The sequence below is a fragment of the Telmatherina bonti genome, assembly GCF_933228915.1.
Source record: "Telmatherina bonti genome assembly, chromosome: 12".
In the NCBI taxonomy this organism is placed as follows: Eukaryota; Metazoa; Chordata; class Actinopteri; order Atheriniformes; family Telmatherinidae; genus Telmatherina; species Telmatherina bonti.
In genome coordinates, this window is record NC_136610.1 from 27,023,649 (window position 1) to 27,049,581 (window position 25,933).

At 37.8% G+C, this 25,933-nt stretch overlaps 4 protein-coding genes across 4 annotated transcripts; all 4 read right to left on the reverse strand.

Moving 5' to 3' along the window:
* Nucleotides 1-30: 30 nt before the first annotated feature.
* Nucleotides 31-2,475, reverse strand: mrpl18 (mitochondrial ribosomal protein L18). The gene is made up of 4 exons (XM_079249648.1): nt 2,254-2,475; nt 1,949-2,117; nt 377-611; nt 31-289 (listed from the first exon to the last, which is right to left on the reverse strand). The coding sequence occupies exons 1-4, from the start codon at nt 2,339-2,341 to the stop codon at nt 212-214; spliced, it is 570 nt and encodes a 189-aa protein (XP_079105774.1). The 5' UTR covers nt 2,342-2,475; the 3' UTR covers nt 31-211.
* A 692-nt stretch (nt 2,476-3,167) lies between these two features.
* On the reverse strand, nt 3,168-11,084 carry tcirg1b (T cell immune regulator 1, ATPase H+ transporting V0 subunit a3b). Its single transcript, XM_079250059.1, has 21 exons — nt 10,948-11,084; nt 9,778-9,900; nt 9,344-9,422; nt 9,082-9,230; nt 8,878-8,973; nt 8,702-8,763; nt 8,488-8,614; nt 8,298-8,380; nt 8,115-8,208; nt 7,721-7,933; nt 7,488-7,638; nt 7,227-7,366; nt 6,698-6,855; nt 6,522-6,612; nt 6,322-6,440; nt 6,016-6,229; nt 5,260-5,376; nt 5,078-5,167; nt 4,860-4,980; nt 4,523-4,694; nt 3,168-3,879 (listed from the first exon to the last, which is right to left on the reverse strand). The coding sequence occupies exons 2-21, from the start codon at nt 9,892-9,894 to the stop codon at nt 3,786-3,788; spliced, it is 2,487 nt and encodes an 828-aa protein (XP_079106185.1). The 5' UTR covers nt 9,895-9,900; nt 10,948-11,084; the 3' UTR covers nt 3,168-3,785.
* A 1,336-nt stretch (nt 11,085-12,420) lies between these two features.
* Nucleotides 12,421-19,673, reverse strand: prpf19 (pre-mRNA processing factor 19). Its single transcript, XM_079250060.1, has 16 exons — nt 19,513-19,673; nt 19,167-19,316; nt 18,018-18,094; nt 17,471-17,612; nt 17,225-17,298; nt 15,964-16,029; nt 15,815-15,856; nt 15,606-15,680; nt 15,434-15,509; nt 15,209-15,318; nt 14,937-15,092; nt 14,769-14,838; nt 14,512-14,685; nt 14,193-14,275; nt 13,313-13,418; nt 12,421-13,197 (listed from the first exon to the last, which is right to left on the reverse strand). Exons 1-16 carry the CDS (start codon nt 19,529-19,531, stop codon nt 13,100-13,102), a joined length of 1,518 nt encoding a protein of 505 aa, XP_079106186.1. The 5' UTR covers nt 19,532-19,673; the 3' UTR covers nt 12,421-13,099.
* A 1,711-nt stretch (nt 19,674-21,384) lies between these two features.
* Nucleotides 21,385-25,214, reverse strand: LOC306763364 (uncharacterized protein; the record flags this gene model as incomplete). Its single annotated transcript, XM_079250150.1, has 8 exons — nt 24,865-25,214; nt 24,397-24,532; nt 23,950-24,234; nt 23,456-23,794; nt 23,171-23,355; nt 21,857-21,958; nt 21,687-21,776; nt 21,385-21,603 (listed from the first exon to the last, which is right to left on the reverse strand). The coding sequence occupies exons 1-8, from the start codon at nt 25,027-25,029 to the stop codon at nt 21,385-21,387; spliced, it is 1,521 nt and encodes a 506-aa protein (XP_079106276.1). The 5' UTR covers nt 25,030-25,214.
* Nucleotides 25,215-25,933: the final 719 nt, after the last annotated feature.

The following is a 25,933-nucleotide window of genomic DNA, read 5'->3' on the forward strand; positions in this document are numbered from 1 at the left end:
AATTCCTGAATAAATGATACACCAGAGAAGAACAGGTTAAATTCAGAATTTATATATTTAAAAAAAAAAAAAAAAAAAACTACTTTGATACATCAGTGAGCTAAGTCATGGTTGTCTAAATATCTGTACAGTCATAAATGATCCTTTATTCTTTTAAATGGGAACAAGGTTTGCAGAGAAGACTAATCATAGAAACAGATGATGCCTAAATTCAGGTCCCAACATATTTCCTTCTAGGTTCACTTAGAGCGATTCCTCCCACTTTCATTGCAGCCCTGAAACTCTGAACCTGCGAGAGAGGTAGAAATTAAAATAAAGCTATGGACGATTTTAGTGAAAATGAACTTATCCATCAATCCTAGTTGCATATACTCACAGCATTTGAACGGTATGTCCAAGGAATTTCCCTGTACACCATCCTGGTGATGCCAGCCTGCGAGCATCGACGCGCCAATACTTCCCCCACAGCCTGACAAGCTGCCACACAGTTTGTGGAAGACAGCTCCTTCTTTACCGCCCACTCTTTAGTCGAACAAGTAATCACTGGATCAGGAGAGTCACTGGAAAACACCTGTGCTGTCACATGGTGTTGGCTGCGAGAGAACATCAGCCTGAAAGAACACATTGTCCACAAATGACAAAAGCAGGAGGGAAATGAGTGAAAACTAAAAGGAGTCTGGTAGAGATTTCTTTTTTTACTGCTGAAAATGTAAAAAAAAAAAAAAAAAAAAAGTTAAAATTCCAATGAACTTTTTAAATTAACTTTAAGAGAAGAATTTAAAATAATTCAGACACTCCCATTAAAGGACAGACAACAGCTATGACTAAAATAAGTTGAAACTGACTAAAGTAATAAAACATTTTTTTACTAAAATTGTGACATTAGTTTTGAATTGTGGGTCAATAGAAATATTTTCTTTTAAAAATCAATCAAACAAGATAACATGTTATAGTTTACACCATTTGTGAAGTAAATTTTGTAAAACAATCCTCTGAGGCCATCACTGCGATCAAGTATTCTCTTTGACCCTCAATCTGACTTTTACACCTATTGACAAGTTTTTTGGCCCAACTGTTCATCAGCAAAGTGCTCAAATTTGTTAGGGACAGTTGTTTTTTTTTCACTACTATACTTTTTAACTAGATTCCATTCAAAAGCAATGTCTTATTTAATTAAATTATAATTCACCTCAATTTTGATTCATAACTTTTGTCCAGTCTCTAGTTATTTGAGTAACTATTGTGAATTGCATTTTCTTTAATGGAAAAGTCTGAATAAATTTGAGAACTATATATATGCAGTTGTGCTCATATGTATTCATACCCTTTCATTAAAGAAAAGGCTGAATTTACAACAGTCACTCAAATAACTGGAGACGTAGAAAAGGAAAAATAACTAAAAATTTGCAACAATTATTTAGTAATACTGTTTTATCATTTAATTGGGTTGAAGAAAGAAAGAAAAAAAACAAACAAAAAAATTGGTCCTGGACAAATTAGAGTACCTTTCTGTTGAACAGTGGGACAAAATACCTGTCAAAAAGCGCAGAAGTCTGACTGAGAGGAACAGAAAACACCTGACTGTAGTGGAAACATTAAAGGATTGTTCAACAAAATACTAGTTTATGAATGATGTAATATGTAATATCTTATTTGTTTGCTTTAAAAAAAAAAAAAAAAAAAAAGAAAGAAAAAATTCTATTGAACCAGAATTAAAAAATAATTTTTTTTTTTTTTAAAAATATATTACTTTAGCCAATTTCAGCTTATATTTTAGTCAGCTGTTTTTTCCTTCTTTAATGAAAGGGTATGAATAAATATGAGCACAACTGAATATAAATATATTGTGTGTGTGTTCATAATAACAATCCTGGTAACTGTATATAAAACTAAATCATAGACAAAGTTCTGTATCAAACTGAGGACCATTATGGCTTTTCTCTCAGACCTGTGGTAACACTGCTGGTGGGGCCATGTCGTCTTCCAGCCCCGGTCCTTGACAGCCAGAGCCATCTGCTCCAGGTTCCGGGGGTTTCTGTTTACGAAGGTGGGATTCACAGCTTCGTTTTCATCCGCGCTGGGCTCCGGTCGACTTGCAGCTTGACTCATACACCGAGCTGCAGCAGCACGGTTTCATTAATATAAAATAACGAGCCAGTTGGTTATTGTGAGTCTAAATGCGAATTTAAACTGTTTGGGTACATTTTTAATACAGTCTGAGTATTAAATAAAGTTCATTTTTATGTAACTTACCCGTCTGGTTTGCAGACACCGCTGGGCGACATCTATGAATTTGACCCAACAACAGGCGAACATTGCGACTAATTTCGCTGAAAGCCATTTCCTCCTTGACCCTGTTCACTCAGTCGGTCCGTTACCACGAAATGACACTCGGTGCACTCAAAACATGTGTAAAACTCGTCTGGTCTGCAGTTTAGTCATATTTCACCGTGACATGGTGATCGCCATCTTTGACTTTTGAATAACATCCGGTTCACTTCACTCGGCGCTCTTCGATAATATTACTGACAGAAACACACGCCACGCTATCAGGTTCCACTTACTCGCTTTGGGTCTTCGTAACAGACTGTGCAGAATGATAAAGGCAAATATTTTCAAAAACTATGTATAATGTACAGTAAATAAACGATAACAAATAAATGAATGGCTCATACTGCCTTGAAAATTGTGATGAAAAAAAAAAATAATTAATTCAACTGTCTTAATTAAATTTCAGAATTCAAGTTTTGTGAAATTGTTTATTAATGCAGTCTAATAATTTGATTAATTTATTCTATAGGCTATACAGTAAACCACATTTTGCCATGTTCAATGTTGTATGGGAAATGTTAAGATTTTTAAATGTTGAACTACTTCCAAGTGTTACAGTTTGACCTGTAGGATCTTTGATATTCAAACCCATAGCAAATGGATTTGAATATCTTTTTACTGTAATGCTACTGATTGCTTTTCTTGTGCATGTGTGACACATGTAAACCCTGAAGTTTAAACAGAGAAAACAACCCACCAGTAAACTGTGTAGTAAACCACATCAAATAATAAGACAAAAAGAAAATCATGTTTAATCCCAACTCAAATTTCATTAATTTTATAGTACTGATTGGCACAAAATGAAAGAAAAAAACAGATAAAAGACTGTTGCAAGGTTTTGTACAAACTTGTGGCAAAAATAACAGCAGTTGTAATCTGACCAAAATACATAATACATTTACAGTCCCAGTAAGGCACCAGAAAACACCTAACTATGAATAAATAGCTGTGGTGTGACATGTTTGGAAGACATGAGAAGAGGAAAAAGTATCTTTGGTTCATAAAAAAATCATTCAGATCATTTTGCTGCCATCTACTAAATATTCTTGTAAGACAGGCTCAACATTCAGCAAGTCAAACACAAGTTCCCTTAAACTGCAAATTGAACCCATAATTAGATGTACTTTCCCTTTTCTGAATTACTTTGTGTAATAAATGTTTGTACAGTGAAAGTACACGGTTACCAAATATTTCCCAAACTACTGCCAGAAAAGTTAGATAGCAGCATATAGCACAGAGTAAAAATTAGCAAGGGGATGCCTATGTAAATTTCTTTTTAAGATAAAGTCGTAATTCCTTGCGTAGGGTGTCATTTTACTGCTGCAGTCTGTATCTTTCATTATTACCACTGTGCAAATTTGTATAACCATTTTATGGTCTAAAGACAATAGAATATCATTAATATGCACAAAGATACATAAGTTAATTTAACTGTTTTGCAATCATTTGGCTAATCATATAGCAGCTGAAGCATTGATCAGAGATGCAAAGGAGAAAGGGCTGAGTTTGTAGCCTGAGCCACTGTAGAACTTGTTCTGAAACTCCACCCTGTAAGAGAGATGAGCAAAGTCAGCATTCATTGGCTAAAAAAAAACAAAAAAAACTTTTTTTTTTCAAAATATGTTCACTATTTTCTTCAAAAAAATAGAAAAAAAGAAAAAAAAAAAACTTAAGCCACAAAGTCATCTATGTGGATGCCCAAAGCTCTCACAAAAATGATCAACTTCACAGAAGAGCTATTATATGCATCAAATAATTAAATGGCTGAAATAAAACTGAATTTGTTGCGCACAGCTGCATTTACTGCTATAGGAAATGTACCCTTCTTTGTGGACACTCAGTTACATCCAGTTTCTATGAAGTATACACAGACTACAGTTGTTCAACTCAGACAGCAACAAAGTTTGTTCCCACTAAAATGAAGACATCAGGACTGAAAAATCTATTGGAGAATCCTTGAGATAATGAGATAATCCACAATCTTTAATGTACAACTGTATTATTATGTGAAACAGTATGTTTGTTTTAAATAACTGCCCTAAATTGCAGCTAATTATAGCTAATTTATCAGATGACTTAATTTTGCTGTGAAACAGGCAACTGTAAACTTAGAGGCAACCAACAAAACCTGCATAAATCTTGATATATATATTTCTCCCCTTTATTTTTTTCTTCTTCTTCACATCCTTACCAGTGGAGACGAAGCGCATGCAAAAAAGCTGAGAGTCCCTCCATAACCAGGAGGATGGACACCGTCAAAACAGCAAAGGCGGCAAAAATCACAAAAAGCACTGCAGATCCCACATAACCTTGCCACTTTAGGGCAATACGCATGACCATCACCCACAGCACTTCTGACAACTCTGTGGAAACACAAATAGCTCACTGTCAGAACCATAGCTACTTGGAAAAGAGAGACAACAAATGTATGAATAAGATAATCCTTGGATATATTTGGTTCCAGAGAGGAAGTCTAATGTGCATCATGTGAGAATGAGGATGGTGTGTGTGTGTGCATCAGTACTAACGTGCGTGAGCCAAACTGAGAGCCCAGAGTCGCAGGTAAGACGCCGTGTTGGAGATGCAGCCCAGACAGTACTCTATGGTGTGGATGGCCTGATGCATGAACACATCTGCAGTATCAAACTCCTGCAGGGAGCACAGTTCAAAATGTTAAACTAGAAGCACGAGTGCATTCGTGACCAAATTTAACCTTTTTAATAAATTTAATTACGATTGCTCCCACCCCCTCTTCTGCAGCCGCTCCACCCTCCACCTCCCCCTGGCGCGTGTTGACAGAACCATCGTCCGCTACCAGTGGACGTCTTTCTTCCTCCTGACGACACAGAGCATTAAAGATCTATTAGAGCTTAGTTTATGTTAAAAAGAAACAAAAAAGAATGAAGAAAAGATTAGGTTCACTCAGACCCTCACAACTTGACGACATCTCTTCTTGAATTTGAAGTATTCACACGTGGGCTTCCCCAGCAGGAGAACTGGGACTGAACACAAAGCCAGAACCACCAGCACCTTCTGTACAATAAGCTAACAGTGGAGTTACAGGGGAGGAAAAAAAAGACAAGTTAAACGGCATCACGGTCTTCACAAGTTGATTCTGCTTTCTTTTTATACTAGTACAAAAAATATATATAAAATAATCATAATACATTGGAGGAAGTTAAGACTGATTAACATTATACGTGGCATTATTGTTACTTGTGAAAGTTGTTTAAGCACTGATATTTATATCTGAAAAGCACATTGCTACAATCACGTGCTTAAATAAATAAGATATGGCATCTGATGTCTTAGACTAATCTGCTTAACAGAGTTACATACATGCTTTACTGTCAGAAAATACACAGGAAAGTACACAAAAAACCAAAAATGTCAAATATGAAGGATCTGTACATACAAATCTAAAATGTGTGCTAGTTTTAATAAACAACATTAATTGTGTTCATTTAATCTTGTAAACATTCAACTTGTAATGCCACCTACTAAAAAGACTTAATAAAAGATAGCTAGCAGACATCTAAAAGCTCATTGTTATGCTATAGGAAATTAAAAAAAACAAAAAACTAGAAACTGGTGGCTTCCTATGAAAGTGGCAGAACAATGTACCTATCAATATAAAAACTTTGATGTGCATTAAATGCCTGATTGTTACGAACAAGCACACACCTGGCCTGTATAAAGCTGTGGGTTTTCAGGGTTGTCTGTGAAGAGGAACATGTCAATGAAGTGGATCAGTATACTGGGAGCGGTTCTGGACTTAACGGGAGTGTAGGCAATCCACTTAAAGACCACCATAAACACCAGGTAACCAAACAGACACAGCATGAAGAACAGCTCTGGGATCAGCACAAAGAACACGCTGCTCATCTGACCAAAGTGCCTGAAGAAAACAGCAGCCAGGGGAAACAGAGATGGAAAATCGTGATACAGGTGCAAACTCGGCACACAAAGCAAAACAACATACTGACTTACCAGTAGTTAAAGAATGACAAGCAGACGCCAAAAGTCATGTGAATGATACCAATGATGACTGACATCTTCATTTTATACGAGTTTAGGAAGGTTAGTTTGTTGTTGGCCAGGCCCCAAATCTGACACAAAAGGAGGGATTATTTGGTGCAGTTTTTTTTTGTTTGTTTTTTATTCATGAAATGATGATGAGATTGCCATACCGGGTCAATTCCAAAAGGATATGGGCTGGTGAAAACACCAGGCACAACAGGGTCCATGGATAAGAACTGGTTCCCTGCCAGCACCGATGAGCTAAAAGAGATAACATAATATAAGGAAGAGTGTGGATTTTTTGTACTAAATGACATTATATAATGCCTGAATGAACTGTTCTTACTTCCAGATGTTTTTTTCAAACATCGGGCCAACATGCCAAGCAGAGTTGAAGGTGCTGATGCCTCTGCTGAAGCACTCGTTGTAAATGGCCCCCGTGTAAATGGAGAACAGTCCCATCAGCAGAATCAGATACCTTCCTCCAAACATCATCCTCCAGATCTAAAACACAGAGGAAGGGCACTCATTTCAAAGAGTTCAAGATCAAGAGTTCAAGATCAAAACCGTGCATGTTTTCAAGAAACGAAACGCTTGTAAACAGTACAGATATTATTTAAAATGATTATTTTTCCTAACTTTACTTGTTCTGAATAATTCCACCAAGCTCTGATTACAATTCAAACTCTGACATGGATCAGTAGTATGTTTACAATGATCTCTGAATAATGAAAGGGCTTCAAGAAAGAGAAGAATCAGCTAAACTATAGTGGAGATACAAACATATTATTCTGCCTTTAGATCTTGTTTTGGTCTTGTAACGCAGACCTCAAAGAAAAATGCATAAAACAATACATAACCAGTTTTATATTTACCTCATTGGTATTATTTCTAAGTTTGGGGTCTTTTTCCTCAAGGACCATCCAGAGGGCAGCCAGAGACATCAATAAACCATGACCCACATCCCCAAACATCACCGCAAACAGGAAAGGAAACGTGATTATGGTGTACACCGCTGCAGGGTAGTGACAGAAAAGATGTTATTCAGCACATAGAAGAACACTTGAATGACTAAGCTTTCTTTGAGTTCCACTTTAAGAAACTTCTTTGTTGTGAAAGAATTTGTATAAGTCTACCTGGATTGACCTCTCGGTAGCTGGCCACTCCATAAGCATCAACAATGTTCTGAAAACCAGCAGTGAAAGAGTTGAGGGGAAACAGAGTAGGTGGAGGTGTGGAGGAAGACAGTCGGTTGTAGAAGGAGTCAACCCCGCTGCCACTCTTCCTCTGAGGATGGAGGAAAAAGGAGACCATTCGTCATTTATGTCACACCTGATCTGCAGTCATGTCCGATGCTGTGTCATCTTACCCCTCCCTCTCTGAGGGCACTCTGCAGTTCCGGCAGCTTGGCAGTGGGACACCAGGCCTCAGCGATCAGGCATTTGTCAGTGACAGAAGGACTGCAGAGATTCAGCACCATTTGGATCGCCTTGCACTTCTGAACCCGCACCTTCCACTGGGGCAGAATGGCCACCGCTCGCAACAGCAGCTGCTGAAGGAACGTTTCTGTCTGTGACAACACCTGAAATACAGTAGAGGAAGGTATTTAAGATTTAGTTGTAAAAGAAATCATAAAAATGCAGATTACCGGGATCTTTTTATAATTTGTTGAAGTATTTTCAGACTTTAGAGGGTAAAAGATACTGATTATTTGGATGGAGCAAAAATACAGCAATGCTATATAAGAGGAGAACTCCACTAACTGATTTGATGTCTTCGATTCTGCCTTGAAGCCCTTGTAGAATCTCCTGTCTCTCAGCAGGGCTTTCTGGGTACGCAAATGTCTGTGTGTGGAAACTGCATAGAGGGGAATGAATTAGTGAAATCAGGCTTAAGAAATATTATTATTATTGATAATAATCTGAAGGATTCACAAATTTACCCACCAATCACATATTTTCTTGACTTTCTGTCCAATTTGATCTCCCCAGAAAGAAATGAGGAACACTGTCCACTGCACCATTTCACCCTGAAACCACCAAACAGTGAACAGTTCTGGTAAGACACCAGATCATTTGAGACAAATCACAGATTATCTTTCCACTGTGATCCTTCTGTGTCTCCAAGCACACACACCGTGTCTGGGTGCTCAAGTCGGTCTTCCATTTCTCTAAAATCTACAATAATATAGCCACGGCATGCTCGCCATAGCAACCGCTCAAACGAAGGAACCTTCCAAGGATGGACAACTCCTGCTACGAAACTGAGGAAGAGGAGATTGAGGAAAAATGAGTCAATTGTAGATGACTGCATGAAAACCTCAATAAGAATTTCTGACAAGAAGATTTACCTGAGATGGACGTCTTGGCGGTTATCAAACAGGCCATGGCTTTCCAGCACAGTAAGTGGCGCCTGCCAATCAACCAAAGGCAAATATTTATATGTGGTTTGTCTTGTATCATCAAACCTTCCAAAGAAACACAGTTATGATACAGAAACCACTGCAGCTGTAAAGCTACTAATTACCTGTGAAGCTGTAAGTGAATGTGTTCTGGTCAACACTCCTCGGTACTGACAGAGCTGGGTCAGCTGAGCCCGAAGGCTGTCTCTGTTCCTGGACACCTGGTGAGAAACAAACAAACAAACAAACACATATATCAGCCCATCCAATGAGTTCATCAAAGTCTGATGGTCCCCTTGAACATTAAATCGCCTCATTCTTGTTTTCACCTCTTTGAGCTCTCTGGCAAGCCTCTCGCTTTCCTCCTCTATGGTGATGAGTTCTCGTGGCTGAGGGGCCGAGGGCATCGGGCACGGTGGGGCGAGGGGACCCTGAAGAGGTGGAGTTAAGGAGCGGTTGATCTCCTGCTCCAGGAAGGCTGAAGGACAGAAAGATTATGTCAGGAATTGCAGATGGAAAACCACAACAAAACCATTAAAGACTTAACATGGATGGAAAAGGTATATGGGGAACAAATCAGTCATTACTTACTAAAAGTCTTCTCAAGCTCCTCACATCGTCTGACCTCACTAACAAACTTCCTCTGGAAGGCGTTCACGTTAGGATTTAACTGGAACATCAGAGCAGAAGGAAGAGGAAGACAGCAACAGGGTTATTCATGTTCATTTGATTATAAAATAAAAAGGAAATTATTGTTGTATCTCAGACCCAAAGCAAGCTTTCTTATATCAGCTCAGACATAGCCAGTGTGCTCTTAATTTTTGGAAAAATTAGAGGAATGATGAGTGGTTTGCATTTTTGAGATGAAGCCCATGAAAGTAAAGTTCAAATCAATCCATAATCAACAGGTCAAGTGACAAAGTCCTCTGTAACCTCCACCTTTATGCTCTTTGAGCTTTGCACCACAAGATGATGAGTGATGGGGGGAAAAAAAAAGAAAAAAAGGAAGACAATAAACTACTCACATCTCTGAACTCCACCAGCCCGAGCTCTCCCAGCTCACTGACACAATTATAGGCAGAGCCAGACTGGAGAAAGAGCTGCACCAGGCACACCTCCTCACTTCGAAACATGGATCCCATAACTGCCTAGACAGCACAGAGAAAAAGTCCAAACAAATGTCTGCTTTTAAAAACTGACCATAAAGCAAAAGTACAAGAATTTAGTACAGCGTAAAAAACAATGTAGAGATGGAAAAGATGGGAGATACAGTGTGTATTGAATCAAAAATAAAGATTGCAGAAAACATACAACATGGAGTAACTACTAATACATGGAGTCAGAAAACATCTAACAGACTAGGAAGACGTTTACTGGTGGAAACTAAAGAAAGGGGAAACTTAACACACTCCTGACTAATGATCACAGGGATTTCCATTGTTGCACTGGTCTGTTTGTGGATTGGTTGTTCTTTGTGTAACCATTTTCTTCTCTCACTGCACACATATACACAAAACATTCCTAAACATCAAAAATATTAAAGCAGCTGCCAGGTTGTTGCTTACACAGAGATAAAATTATGGAAGTTTGACACGAGCTTTCTAATGAATCCCATTTTCATTAAAGCAAATAATTTTAGTTTCTCTTTAACAAACACCACAAATAACTGTGACTTCTTTTTCTGGTTGATTGTTGTTTTGTAGCCTGACGTTTGCGGTGGTGTTGAACTAGATTACAGTCAGACTAACTTTGCTGATAGAAATCATCTGATAGGAACCTAATAAACTGCAACTCTGGGAACGAAGTTATAAAATTAGAGACGACTGGGAAACTTGAGGGAGAATGAAAAAAAATAGCGATAAATACATCGAAGTTCAGTTTGTCTAGACAGAAAATGAAAGGAAAACATGTATTTTCATGCAGGATCAACGATTTCGATTGTTTCATCTCCAAAATGTCAAAAATTTCTCCGGTGAAACCATTTTAATTCGTAATAAAAATAAATAAATAAATAAATAAATAAATAAAAACAAAGTCATGCAACAAAAGCTGTATATACGAAGCTCCTCTTACTATTAAAGTTAGCGTAAGTGGACTGAATTGGGCAAGAAATGTGTAAGTCATGTCAACAGCAGTCAAGATGAAAAACGGACTCCCTGTTCCCACCAAATCAGGCTAAATGTCAGATATCTTACCTGTCTGCCTCCGAGATTCCTACTGGACTGCTACGTGCTCACTTTTAGGTAGTCCGGTGAGACGAAGGACAGCAGACCGGCTCAAACTATGGACGTGTTTTTGCGGTTTAATGCGAACTTCTGCTCGTTAGTCTCGCACTTCCCGTTAGTGGGAGTCACGTTACTGCAGTCTCACGTGATTAATGACGTGTATTCCCTCGTTTGCCCACGAGGGGTCGACGTTTTCGGTTATGGCGGCAAACACCTTTTTTTCCCCCTCCTTCTTCTTGTGTTGTCAACATTTTTAGACCATCATTCCTCAACGCTTTATGAAATAAAACCAATAGTACAGCAGTATGTTTAAAAAAGTACACAAAGAAAATGTCCACATACATAAACATATTCCTGCCGCTGTCATTAAAGCAGTCAAAGGAAATAAACTCCACAACAACTTTGACATGTTGTAAGTCATATTAGAGTTTGTCTTTTCATATTATATAATTTTATGTGCCTGACTTCACTAACCCAAAACACTATAAGATTGAAATGTGTTTATCATCAGCACAGAAAACGTGTAATTGCGTTTCTGACCACTTTTATATTTTAGATAACCAAGTAGTTACCTCTCTAAAATCTTTCTTTACTATTAATTAGATCAACAATATGAATGTAGCTGTTTAATTTCCCACTCAGTTCATACTGAATTATCTTGAAACATTCAAAGAATATTTTCCCAATGGCAGTTAAAATATTTTGTGAAAATTTCACTATTAACTCACCTCTAACTTGGCATCAACCTTATCCAATAAATTGTGCCACAAAATATCAAACAATCCACTGTGAAAATGTTTCTCTGTATTTTGTTTATTGGTAGTATTTTAATATACTAAAACATGAAGAAATGCATCACTAATGCACAAATACTCAGTGCATGTATCAAATGAGCTGTGAAAGTTACCTACTGAAACAAAATCAGCCTCTAGCATCTCTTTAAAAAAAAAAACAAAAACAAAACAAAACACCCAATCAAACATCAACTTTCACAACAAAGCTCAAAGTACAGAAGAATCTGTCAAAACATACATCTTTTATGGATTAGTGCAGTGTCTCCCAATCCATGTTCTCAGGGATCCCTGCCCTGCACATTTTAGACATGTTCCTCCTCCAAAACACCAAGTCAGATTACTGAACTTTCTCAAAGTTTGTAGCCTGTTGTTCATTCATTCATTATCCTAACTGCTCAGTCCAATCATGGGCAGCGGGGAAGCTGGGGCCTATCCCAGCAGTCATTGGGCGAAAGGCAGGGTACACCCTGGACAGCTCGCCAGTCCATCGCAGGGCCACAAAAAGAAAAAAAAAAAAAAAAGACCAAAACAAGCAGCCTGTTGACCAACCTTTATTTTATTCAAGTGTGTTAATATGAATTACCTATAAAACAAGCAGGGCAGGATCCTGAGGACCTGGACTGGGAAACACTGGATTAGTGGAACAGGAAGAAACTGATCGAAATCAACTTAAGCTGAAAAAGATATTTTATTTTATCTTCAAAGGCAGAGGTGCAACAAGTATAACAGTAAGAAATGAGCAATATACAATTGGGGAAACAAAAATATTTTCAGTGGAACAAATAAAATGAGAAAAGAAATTGAAGGGAGGTTTAAACAACTTTTTTGACAGATCAATCTACAGCTTTCTTTCACTTTACTGTAGATCACTATTTCCATTGTATCCTACAGATACTGTAACGAAACTGATCTACAATTAGAAGTTGATCAACAATTATGGTGTTCGACAGAGTAGATTGCAGAGTTTTACCATAAGCAATATAAGCCCCCCTGCATACCCAATTAAAAAAAAAGAAAAAGAGGGAAAATACTAAAAACATTATAGAACTGCTGGCAAACAGGACAAAAATGTCACACTGGCTTTTGCTCCCATTTCCCATAATTTTGATTTCAAACGGACAACTAAATGGTATGCTTACACGCAGCTGTGATTTCAAATAGCAGATCATTTTGTGTGATATCTTTCCTCGGCATAAGGACTAACACACTAAAAGTTAACAGTATTTTTTTTTTTGTTTCTTTTGTTTATTTTTGTTGTACTTTTCTAAAAATGACAATGTCCAGAACAGTGACTGCTCAGATACACTTCATTCCATCCTCCTCTTTTCCTACAAACTATAAAATTTGAGACTCCTGTCCATTCCAGCAGAAGTCAGGAACTTTGCATTTTCTCCAAAGGAGACTCCAGTCACCAATCCTGAATGATCTACAAAGTGAAAAGAAAAGCCGATTTAAACACAAAATCTGTTAATCCTTTTATAAATGCCACATAATGTGTCTCACAAGAACATCTGAAGTCAAATTGTCCTTCTCCATCTTACCTGTGAAGTTGAGCACCTCAGACCACTGCTTACAGATGTAGACACGAATATCGGACCCTCCCACAGCCAAGTAGGTTCCACTCTGGTCAAACACGAGGGATTTCACCTGCAAACATAAATGAATAATTCTGACTGAAGCTTGTCTAAAATTTGCGGTAAAAAAGTGAAAATGAGGTCATACTCGAGGGAGTTTTGTTTAGCTTAGAACAAAGACGAGAGGCAGGAGAAACAACTGATGTGGTTCACTCAAATGTTAAGAAAACACGTACAAACTCTTACTAATTTAATCAAAAAGTTTAACCAACAGATAAAAACAAACATACAATACTGTGACATGGAGGCAAAAAGAGCAAGTTGTTGCACCACCCAGCCCAGATATGCACCATCACACTTAAGATGTTTCTGTCTGCACACTGTGGTTACTTATGTTGAGTGGGGATTTAGGCAGTATAGCATTGTCTAAAATCAAACGTGAACGAAAAACAACAACTTCAAGATTTTCTTACTTGGTATAGCAATCACCTTTTTTTTGTACAAAAGATAGACACGTCCTTGTTAGATTTAGGCATTTTCTTGTTACAGCACACTTGATTCAAACTAATGGGTCATACTGAAGAATTTAACAAGATGTTGGACTCAATTTTTTAATTTTAATGAGATGTATTGGGGCAGTAAATCATCAGAAACCTGCAGGAGAGTGGTCCCCCAGGACTGGAGTTGCCCACCACTGCTTTACAACTTCCAAACTAGAGAACATATTTCATATCATAATGACCACAACATGACAATTCTGTCAATATGTTGTGTATGTGAACACAGTAATAAAACTTGCATCATCATAGCCTTCCACATTTAGACACAATATATAGATATATCTCACCTCATAATTGTTGTCCAGAGTGATGGTCTTGAAGTTCTTCAGCTTCCTCAGATCCCAAAGTTTCAGAGAACTATCCTGGGCACCTGGCAAAAAAGCAATATTCATAGTTATCAAGACAAATGTGTAAAACTAAACATATCACCAATATTTTTAGTGATAACACACTAAAATGAAAGAATTTTAGGATTTTGTCAGTCAGTGTAAAGGTCAATTAATTATTAGATAAATGTTCCACATCTTAAAAGATTATTGAAGTAAATATCTAATATTAACAGGTATATTGTGTCTGTTGTGTACAACTGCAGGTAGTGCTCCTCACCTGTGGCCAGGTAGTATCCGTTCTCAGAGAAAGCAATGGAGGTGACCGGTCCAGAGTGGCCTGGGAAGTTGGCCACATTGGTGCGCTCCTTCAGATCCCAAATCTTGATTTGAGAGTCAGCAGTTCCAGTGCCAAAAATGAGACCGTCAGGGTGGAACTGAGCACAAGTGAGAGCTGTCCAATCCAAACAGAAACATTAGCACCAGAACGACGCCTTAGGCCCTGAAATGCAAACATAATGAAAAAAAAACACTTACCGCAGCCAGCACTTTCATCAGTAACTTTAGTGAGGACTCTGCCAGTTTGGATATCAGAAAAGGCCCAGTACTGCAGAATAAAACACAAAGAAGTGTACATGATTAAGCAACGGCATACGTTTTTTTTTTATTATCAAAGTTTGAAATCTGTCCTGAAACTGCACCCACCTGATCCTCAGAGGAGCTGAGCAGATAATCTCCAGTGGCATGCAGAGACAGACCAGTGACACCTGCCTCGTGGGCACGCACTACCTGCACACAGTTGCCCCCGGTGACAGACCACACACGGATGGTGGTGTCAGGAGAGGCAGAAAAGACCACGGACTGGACACAAAAAGACAAATGCAGAGAAGAACAGAAAAAACAGATATGAATGAGAATTGTGATGCATTTCCAAACATGTTAAACTTAATTAATGGAACAACCAGAGGACGATCTACCTGAGATGGATGGTAAATGACAGAGGTGACCTTCTTGGTATGACCCTTGAGTGTAGCCACAATCTGCTCCTCATTCTTGTCAAATACCACAACGTTTTTATCAGCTCCACCTATAAGGAAATACAAGGGTTGATGCCAGATTTTCTATGTATAGACTAGGACATGATAACAAATCAAATATTTAAAAAAAAAAAAAAAAAAAAATCAAAGGCAACTTTGCTGTACCAGTAAGCACTTTGTTAGTGTCCGAGGGACACACATCCAGAGCCAGAATACCAGGCACACTGGCACTATGAAGACCCTGAAGGAAACATAGGAATAACATGGTGGGTTAATGTGCATCAATTCATTCACACAAATGGTTTTGCTCTCCTGATGATGGAGAATCTAGACGTACAGCATGGGAGGCCACTTGGCGGTATTTACTGAGATCCTCAGCTCTGACCAGCTCCTCTGGAACAGTTTTTCCTCTCTGGAGAAACACAAGAAGTTTGAAAAATACACTGAATGTTACCACATAACAGTCTGAAACTAGATCAAATCAACACAAGATTAAATCATTGTCAAACCCTTTAAAAAAGAAGCTAAATAAAAGTACTAGAATACCTTCTTTCTTTCTGTGGTGAGGATAGTAGCCTTGTCTTGGAGCTGCACAAAAAAAAAAAAAAAAGGAATGTGTTAGACAAGCTAAGAACACTTCATATATTGCAGAGTAAAAATTAATGAAGGTGTAATAATAAAAACTAAAAACTTACTTTTTGAATGATCTCTGGGGTCATTCCCACCTGTTCACTGATCTCCATAGGTTCTCCACCGACACCCTGAAAAACACAATGCACTGTTTTTCCAAGGAAAACATAAGAAAATATAACTTTTCATATTATGCCCCCCCCTTTTTTTTTTAAAAAAAAAACAAAACAAAAAAAAAACACAGAAAATGTTTTTTTCCCCCCTCAAATACAGATGCACCCACTTAGCTCTTCATTTTCTTTTCTAAGATAAAGAGTATACAAATAAGTCTAGCAACAACCACTACCAGCCAGGGAACAAGCCTGTAGCTAATACACTGCTGGCTGTGTTGGAAAATCACTTCTCATGAGTATGAATTCCAGATAATAAAGCACATTTATTATTTTTGACAGGATGGCAGACATCAGTCGAATACAGCAACAATGTGACCAAGCTGCCAACGGTCTTACTGAGAGGTAATCTAATCACATATCAATAGTAGCCTATCCACATGTTGCTGCTGTCAGATTCTGCAGGTCTTTATTTTATGCAACAGTAGGTAAATTAATTTTCTGTAGAAAAAAAAAAAAAAAAGCTTTTTTTCCCCACTCATCCAGCCCATTTATACTCCCTTAAGTATCCAAATTTTCAAACTTAAGTCACTGCTTTCTTACTTCTACGTGTCTTTTACATAGTCCTAGTTGTTGAGCCAATTCATCCACCAATGTGCATTGTTGAGTTTGGAGTTCACTTCTGCTTTTTGACAGTGGTAGATTACCACTACCATAAACACCAGAAGAAGTAAAAAAAGAAACTAGGACGTTTTTTTCCTCTCAACTTCTGAACAGTTCTCAACTTCTTCTTTGGGAGCTTTTTATTCGGGAATTTTTGCATTGTCTTGATCAAATTTCTCCTCTTCTCGAGTTTGTTCCTTTCGTTGGTCGCATGTCAGCTATATAACTGGCTTCCGTCTCCGGCGTCAAACAGAAATTTCCTCTTGATCCTAACTTCAATAACCCTCACTGCTAATCAGTGTATCCATTTAACTGCTGTTTTATGGTGATATCAAACAACACTCTGAATAACAATCGTCACTTAAACAATCATCAAGAAGTGTTCATATATATTTAATAGCTGTATTACAAAGTACTACTGAAGAGACATTCGACACAGGACTAAATGACAATTATAGCATTTCCTGCTGTTCCAAATAAAAATGTACATGTTTTTTTTTTTTATTTTGACAAAAGAAAGAAAGGCTTGACAGACATTCAATTGGATACTTACTGCAACAGCTGGCTGAGAAGCAGGGACGGCTTGAGGAGCCACCAGTCCAGCTTGAGGTTTAAGTGTGGCGAGAGCTGTAAAACACAACACATCCAGTTAAGAAACAGGCTCATAATATTTTCTAAGACCTCAAGTTGATATGGAGCAAATGACTGATCAAATGATCATATGAAAGGCTATTTATGTAATTTACAACCAGAAAAATCTTCTTCAGCACAAGTCAAACAAAAACTGCTGTGTACTCACCTTCTCGTGCAGCAGTAACCTCTTTGTTGAGCCGAGCAATGACTCTGCAGGCAGCATCATGTTGATAAAGGGCGTGTGACAGTTCTTGACGAGTAGTCTGCAGCTGCTGTCGTAAGGTGAAGCTATGAAGCATGACAGCATCCTAACATGCAAAGGAGAACAGGGTCAAAGAACTTCTATTAATGCTTGAAAATGTGTTTATGAAAAGAAACATGGTAGAAACGATTATATCTCTGGCGAAAAAATAGAAAAAAAGTTACTATCAGTTGTCAAAAACATTTTGTGTTGTAAATTTTATTCATTTGCTTCATAAAGATTAAAAAATGTTTAAGTTTCAACAGGTCGCAGATGTCTGCACCGATAAAGGATTTGTATATTTGGCTCCACTTAGTTATGAAAGCAAAACCGGTGTTTTATACAAAGAGTATTAAGAAAAAAGTTATTTCTTTTGAAAAGTAAGAGACATCAAGACTTTTAAAAAACTGTTTCATTGTGGAAATGCATTTGTATGGATTTCTTTTTTCTCTTACGGGTGAACAGGACTTACCCATTCATCCTGAAGGGACTTAAGAATGGCCGGAATGCTTGTTGCTGATGGTGCCTTTGGTCTAATAGGATGCGTCACTGAAAAGTAATTTTAAAAAAGCAAACTGTAAAATGTGTTGATAGATTCCCTAAAACAATCAGCTTTCAACAGCCTATTCACTTTAATAGTCATTTTCAGGCTTTTAATGCTTCCCAGATTTCAGAGGCGCCATCTGTCCTAGTATCATAGTTTTGAGATATATATATATATATATATATATATATATATATATATATATATATATATATGTACACACACACACACACACACACACACACACACACACAATTTTAGCATCTTCATATACAGTAAAATGTATGACATACAATGAAAATGACCTATTTTATAAGCCATTTTTATAAATGCTTTTGTTTGTTTCTCTTAACTGTGTGATATAAGTTCATAGGTCCAACAAGCAGCCAACTGAGACAAAACTCCAGTTCTAAAATGTATATTCTTTCCCTTTAAAAGAAAAAAGAGACACTTATAAAAGAATAGAGGAAGGCAGTAACATAATTCTAGGTAAAAACCAACTGACTGTTTAGCTGTACAATCAGGCCAATTGTTTATCTCTTTGAAATCAAATCCTAATTAAGAATTTTGTTTAAATACACATTCTACTCGTATACTTTTCTCAATTGTTTGCTGTTGATTACCAATTCGTTTTCTCAATATCATTTATCAGAAGGTAAAACTAAAAAAGCATACATTGATAAAAACCTCAGCAAATGGCAAACCTGCACTTCAAATAATCTGCAGTATATATTATCATCATCATCATCATCATTATTAGTATTATCATCATCAACTATCTATGCCAGGGTGGAGGTTACGTTTTAGCAGCCTTACTTTGTCTGTCAGCAACATAACACAAAAACATATTGACGGATTTTGATTGCATTTTCAGGAAATCTTATAAGTGGAATAAGGATCAAGTGAATAGACTTAGGGAATTGATCTGGATCAACGCCTGAATCCAGAAGTTTATAATGGATTTTTAACCGTGGAAAGATTTTCCCATTGCAGCCTCACTGCAATGCACACAGTAAGAAGAGGATAAATTACAATGGCTTGGCGGAGGTTTGCGCTCTCAGAGTGGCTCTAGTTTACCTTTGATATCCAGGAGCTGTTCCTCGGAAAGGGGCTGTCCGTTCATCGGGTCCGTCCCATTCTCTGCGATGTACTTCTCGATCAGTCTGCGCTCGAACACATGGTTGGACACCGGGGAAATACACGGGTGCTCCGGTACCTCGTTGCAGACTGAAAAAACGTGCAAATAGTGATTGAAAGTCACAAAAGCCCAATGTTAAGATAACCAAAAGCTAGTCTAAGAAACTACATCTGCTAAATGGCTATTTGCATGGCCGCTAACGTTAGCTACATTAGCTACTAGCATTAGCTTGGTGCCTGGCTAACACACCGCCTCCGTCAAATCAATGAAATTAGCTTGACTTACTTGCACAAACCAAAGACATCTTCTAATGATGGTCCAAACAGTCCCCTATTAAAAGTTATTATTCTTGCTCAGCACCTGATTTTTCTCGCAACTGTAGACTTATATTTTGCTAAAATTTGAAGTAACACGTCCTTTCATTGCCGCTATAAAGAAACTGTTAATTCTTCTTCTACGTTGTAGTTCCCCGAGTCTTCAAATAGTTGTTTTTATACACTGCCCTCTATCATCAAACACGCATTACTGCGCTGAGATTTTTAGATCCAAACTTTTTTCTTTTCAGGGTCCAAACTAGCCGAAGTATAGTTTATTTTAATATTGCACTTGTAGTTGTTACAATTCAAAAAGAAGACACTTCTTTTTGTGCTTTCAATGAATAACATCTGACATAGTTTTGTGCAATAATTTCCAAATAAGATTTTTCAAAGTTTTTCTATGGCCACTTGTGCTGACCTTTAACTCATTTACATATGACAGCAAAGGATAAAACTGTGTTTTGTCCCTGCAAAAAAAAACATTTTCGCAGACAACCAATCTATGATAGACTCAATTACAGCCTGTCACAAAGATAAGTTAACAGGATCCAATTTTTTAGTTTTAGTTGTGTCTGAAAAATGACAAACACAGTTTTGTATAATTTAATTAATACAGATACTGGCACAATTAGATTCTCAGAATCACAAAGTAAGGAAACTCACTGAGTAGAGGACCAAAGAATGGAACTGGTAGACCTAAAAAAAAACTATGTAAAGCGGATTTAAAAAAAAAAAAAAAAAAACACGAATATCTTTAAGATTCATATAGGATCTGAAACAGGAACTAAATGATGCATTCAGCTTTTTATAGGCTTAAGTTTTAATCATGACTTATCTTTATGAATGGGTGGCAGTCAAAAAAACAATTCTTAATGTAACGCTTAAGTAAAAGAAACATCAAGAAAAGGCTGACCTTTACTTACTTAGACAAAACCTCAACTGAAAACAGGTCTAATGAAGTGATGAACCCTCTCCAGAGTCTCAAGACCACTTAAAGAAGTTATAAAAAGCTTTTGGATTTAGGCTGTGTTGAAGAAAAAGGTGGTCAAATGAAACATCGACTGCCAATTTTTGCCCATCGTACTACTACCCATTTATATTTACACACTTCAGTCACTGCACCCATTTCCTGTTTTCCAAGCATTAACAAAATGTTAAGATTAGTAAAGATGCCTGAACAGCGCTATAAAATAATAAAGTAATCTAAGTTGTATGTGTTACATATTTATTTTATTGTTTAAAACATGAATATTAGGATATTTTACAACGGAAAATTATGTAAATATTCTTTACATGAGCATTATTTAGTTACAGACTGTTGCAATAGTTGGATAAATATGTTACACATCACACACTTATTATATAATTGTCTCCAGGGTAAATGCATTATTTCTGAAAGACAGATGGTAAGTCCTTTTTTTTGTGGTTAAGAAAGGTGAACATGATGGGTGAGCAATCAAATTAATATCTTATGATGCAAAGTACTTCAAAATCTCTTTTGCAAACTTTAGTATCACTACTTTAATTTCTATCCAGCCTTGGAGATCATGTAATACCAACAGATACTGAGACACTCAGCAAATACAGTGCAGATCATATTGGTCCTGAGGGTCTGGAGGTAGGTAATAGAGGGAGGCGCACTATCAACTAGTGCAATGTGATACAGCAAGATTAATATTTAATTCATGCTTAAAAAATCAAATTATTACAACCAAAATATTAAAACTGTGCAAACTGCACAGGGGAGGTTGTTCTTTTCCATAATGTTACCTCAGAATTCTTTTTTTTTTTTTTGCTTTTTCTCCATGACCTACACTTCTTCCCTTATTTCAGCTGTGTTTTATAAAAAGTCCAGCTTCTTCGATGTGTAAACACTGCAGGATTCAGAGGTGTCCGTGTTTAGTGGCAGTGTGGAAAAGAACTCTTTCGAGTTGCTCCACCTTTCCTCATCTCCATCTTTCTTAATCTGGAACTGAACACAGTCCTCCGTGGAGTGAAGACAGTCGGATGCTCCAGGTACAGGAAAGAAAATCCTGTCTTCTTCTTTGGAATTGTCATCCTAGAAAGGAATGAGGACAACTTGATTTTTAACAATAGCTTAAACATGGAGAAACTCAGAGGTAAAGCAGAGAATTATTTTACCTCATTATGGTTAGAGGCGCTCCCTACTGTCAGTCTTTCTACTTCCTGATTCTCAGGTCTTGGAGGTCCAATCATTACAGGAGTGTAACCCTGGAAATACAAAAAAAACAGCTCATGGACTTGATTCAGTTACACAGTTTTAACTGCTTTAATTCAGTTATTAGCCTCACAGTGTGAGCAGGACTGGCTCTTGGAGTCCATTTTCTTGGTGTTCCAGGATGCTCAGTATGACTGTAATAGGCTGGCGGGGGTGAATGAGACTGACTGTAGTCCTGCAAGGACAAACACAGAAACATAGACAACCATCAACTCAGTACAGAAGTAAATAAGTGGCATTTCTTTATTTTGACAAACAAGGACACAGTTTCACACTGGCTGGTTTTTGGTTTGGCAAATTACCATGATATTTCTGAATCTTTATGATTCGCTTTTGGGTTCTGTTTGTCATTCGTTATAACCAAGCACCAAGATCATGACTTCTTAACAAACATATTTTTTAATGCTAACAACAGCAGGTTTTTTTTTAAAGTTAAGTCACATTTATCACATATTCAAACCAACAGATCACAGTCAGAGGTTTATAATTCCTGCCACTGACTGTAACCACGCCAAGCAGTCACAGATGGAACTTGTCTCATTTAATTTGAATGAATTTTGGTCTTCTTTTTATCGTCACTGTTCTGGAGAACTACCCCATCTGAATCTCAAAACTCTGTTTGGTGTTTAGATAAAAAGTGCAACGGAGGTTTGGAAAGAGATTAGAACTAATTAACCGTTCCAAAATGTAGTCACAAAAAGAAATGTTTGAACTACAGTGGAGCAACAAAACAAAAACAGTTTCAGTCTGTATATAAACATACAGGCAAAGGCTGATTGGAAAACCCAGAGAAAATGTGAGGTGTGGTGCTGGAGAAGGAAATAAGACTGCATAGCTTGCTGTCTTCCATTCAGCTATGAATTCACCAAGCATCAGAGTGCTTGCAGATCATTTGAAGCTATTGGTTAATGTATAGGGTCAAACAATGTCACAAAACAGGAAGCTATTTCTGCTGTTTGAAGCATTATTAGCTTGAGGCCATCTGAGTTCCACTTTTTTCACCAAATAATATTTTTATATGTTATTTTTCTTTAGAATGACAAATAGGATGAACATGTAATGGTTTTATGTTTTGTTGTTCAGATATATCACATTTATTTGCAGGTAATTTGTCATTGAAAGTTGAAGAAAGTTTTTATACTAGTATAGTTTTTAATACTGTATGTTCATACTTACTACACACAGTAAGTCCTGACATTTTAGGGTGGACAATAAAAAATACATAACTAACAGCAAAAAAGCCATGTAGTTTTTTGGGGTTTTTTTTTTTTACCAAAAAAATAAATAGTACAAAATAGAAAGACTGGACTGATGTCACCTTGGTATGCCAACCTTGTAACTATCAGAACAAGAAATTCTAGTTTTACCACAGCCTGTTTCTCCTCACCTGGATGTTAACACTTGGAGGGTTGACTGGCGGCGTGCGGTTTGTTCTGATGCCGTTGATGATCTGTGAGAGGCTGCAGGTTGGGTAGCGCTTCATGAACAAGATGAAACCAGCCAGTGACACAAACATGCCAGAAGGGACTGTGATGGACTTAAAGAGTGCTCGCCAAGTGCCCCCCTTTTTTTCTGGAAAGATAATAAACACAGAAAGGGGACAGATACTAAGATGAGTAGCTATTAAGCAGCTACAATCTCAGACCAAAGGCAAACATGTAGTGCGCTTTACCAATCATATGCAGGTAGGTGGAGGACACCAGGTTGCCATTCCCGTCTGTGATTTCATACAGCCCATCGTGCCGTGATGTGAGCCTGGCAATGACGACTTCATGGATGGATCCATTCCTGTTCAGAGAGACGATACCTCTATAGCGCAAGTCGTGGTCCGTTACCTGGCCTTCACGAATCAGCTGCACTGGGCCCCGTGGGGGTTTGGGGTCAAAAGGGCCCAGGGAGGATTCATCAGGATATCTTCCAGGGGTGAAAATGAGATGGGCATGATGGACAGGGAGAAATAAGGGGAGGGTCAGTGACTCCTTGGTGAAGCGTGTAACATTGAAGGAGTGTCCTGCATCAGTATGCAGAGTAAGGGGATTAGTGGAATGTGGAGGAAATGTGAAGGTTTAAGAGGGTAAAAGGTGGGAAAGGAAAATGAGTAAATATAATTATCATCACTGATAGCATCCAGAAAGTAAATACTAATAACTGTCAGCCTCTGCTCACCACGAACAGAGAGGGTGCTGCGAGACAGCACCTCCCCACTGTTGTCTCTCACAGTGTAGTTGCCTTGGTCTGCCTGAGTGACCCTCTCTGCCACCCAGACTTTCCCCCCACGCAGCAGCCGCCCACGGCCTGCGTTGCTTGTTTCAGGGTTAGTCCGGTTCCACAACACGACCGGCATTGCCTCCTGCGGCGCACCCCGTGGAGAAAATTCTAGCACAGAGGCATTTTCAGGGATGCTGTGCTCAAAGTTCTCCCCATAGTTTTTCCAATAGGGTTTAATGCATTCTAAGGAAAGACAAAGGTGTATGAGATCATGCAGAAACAGAAGTTACACTTCCTCACTGAACAAGCAATGCTGAGATATCCTGCATACGGTTCAGATCAAGGAAAATGTATGACTCATATTGCAAATTTAAAAAAGGATTTGACTGCAGAAATCCATTGTACCTGAAACAATCAGGTGAACTGTCTCATAAGTGAATCCAACAGATAGTTTGTTAGCATAAAGTCCCTGATCGCTGTGAGACACTTCTTTCAGGACTAATGTTTTATCTCTGGTCCATTCGAAACGTGGGTCCTTTACCTGCAGGTGGACAGAAAAGACAGCTCTGATTATAATAATTAAAACTTCTAAATCATAAGTACAGATTCTTCTGATAAAAAGTATGCATTTAAACTTGTTTTAGTAGATGAGAATATTTGAAAAAAATGAAACAGCTAAATTCTCTCTTCTGCGTGTCACAAACCTCTGCAGAGGCGTGGTAACAAGCCATTCATTTGATTCAGATGTGTTGGACAAAGGTTGCATCTAAAATTTGCAGGGTGGTAGATCTCAATGACTGAGCTTGGGCATGCCTGGTGTAAACAATCCATTGCACGGCGAACACAAAATCAAGTGCTAACACTGCCACTTACAACGGTTCTCTCCAGCAGGACTTGTTTTGGTCCCCCAGAGTCTGGTGTAAAAGTCACAATTCTAGAAGTGGAGTCCACAGGCAAACGAAATTCCTTCCCAACACACACCACCTGGAATTTCTCCCTTTCACCTGTTAGGGTGCAAAAACATAGATTAGCAACCATTTAATATTTAAATATGTTCACTGTGCTAAGAATCGAAAGTCAAAAATAGAGCTTCATACTCACCAAGTAAATCCCAACCTGTGGATAGATGTTATTCAAAAATATTATTTTTCTCCTCCAGTACAATGTAAGAGACCTCTGCAGTGAAGAGGTTACTACTTTGTAAAACTTAATTATACATTATATTTTCTGTATTCTACCCCATTGTGCACTGACTTCCAGAAAAGCAAATTAAGAAATTGAGAACACTTACCAAATAAACAACAATACAACTATTAGCTAGCTAAAAAGTCTTGAAAGCTGAATTTATCCTCATTTTTATTGTAGATAAATTCTGATTTTTCCATTGAAGTGTTTGACCACAGACTGGAGGGTCTGGATGAGCTGGAGGATTATAATCAGTTTTATAAGAGACTGGGAGATCTTGTTCTCATCTAAAAACAATTATGTCTAGTTAGTATATAAAGCAGTAGTAGGTGGAAAAATTACCATTTTAACGTGTTTTAATGCTGAAACAAATCTACAATGAAAATCTTACCTGCAGCAACAGGGAGAGCAAAAAGTGCAGAGAGGAGAATGTAGGAGGGCATCGCCTGTAAACACAAATGAGAGCATGTTGGTTCATCTGTGAACAGAATTACTATTCATCCCCATTCTCTTCTCTGAAAACAGACGTCCAGACAGACATCACATGCAAGCAGCCATCAATCAACAAGCTACAAAAGGGAGAGTTCGCTTACAAAGCGATTATGCCTGTGCAGAACCAAATAAAGTCCACTACAAATACACACACACACACACACACACACACACACACACACAAAAACACACAAAGCATCATTAAGCTTTGTCATACATGATATCCAGTCTGCTGTTCGAAGTCACGTCCACTCAGGTGTCCAAA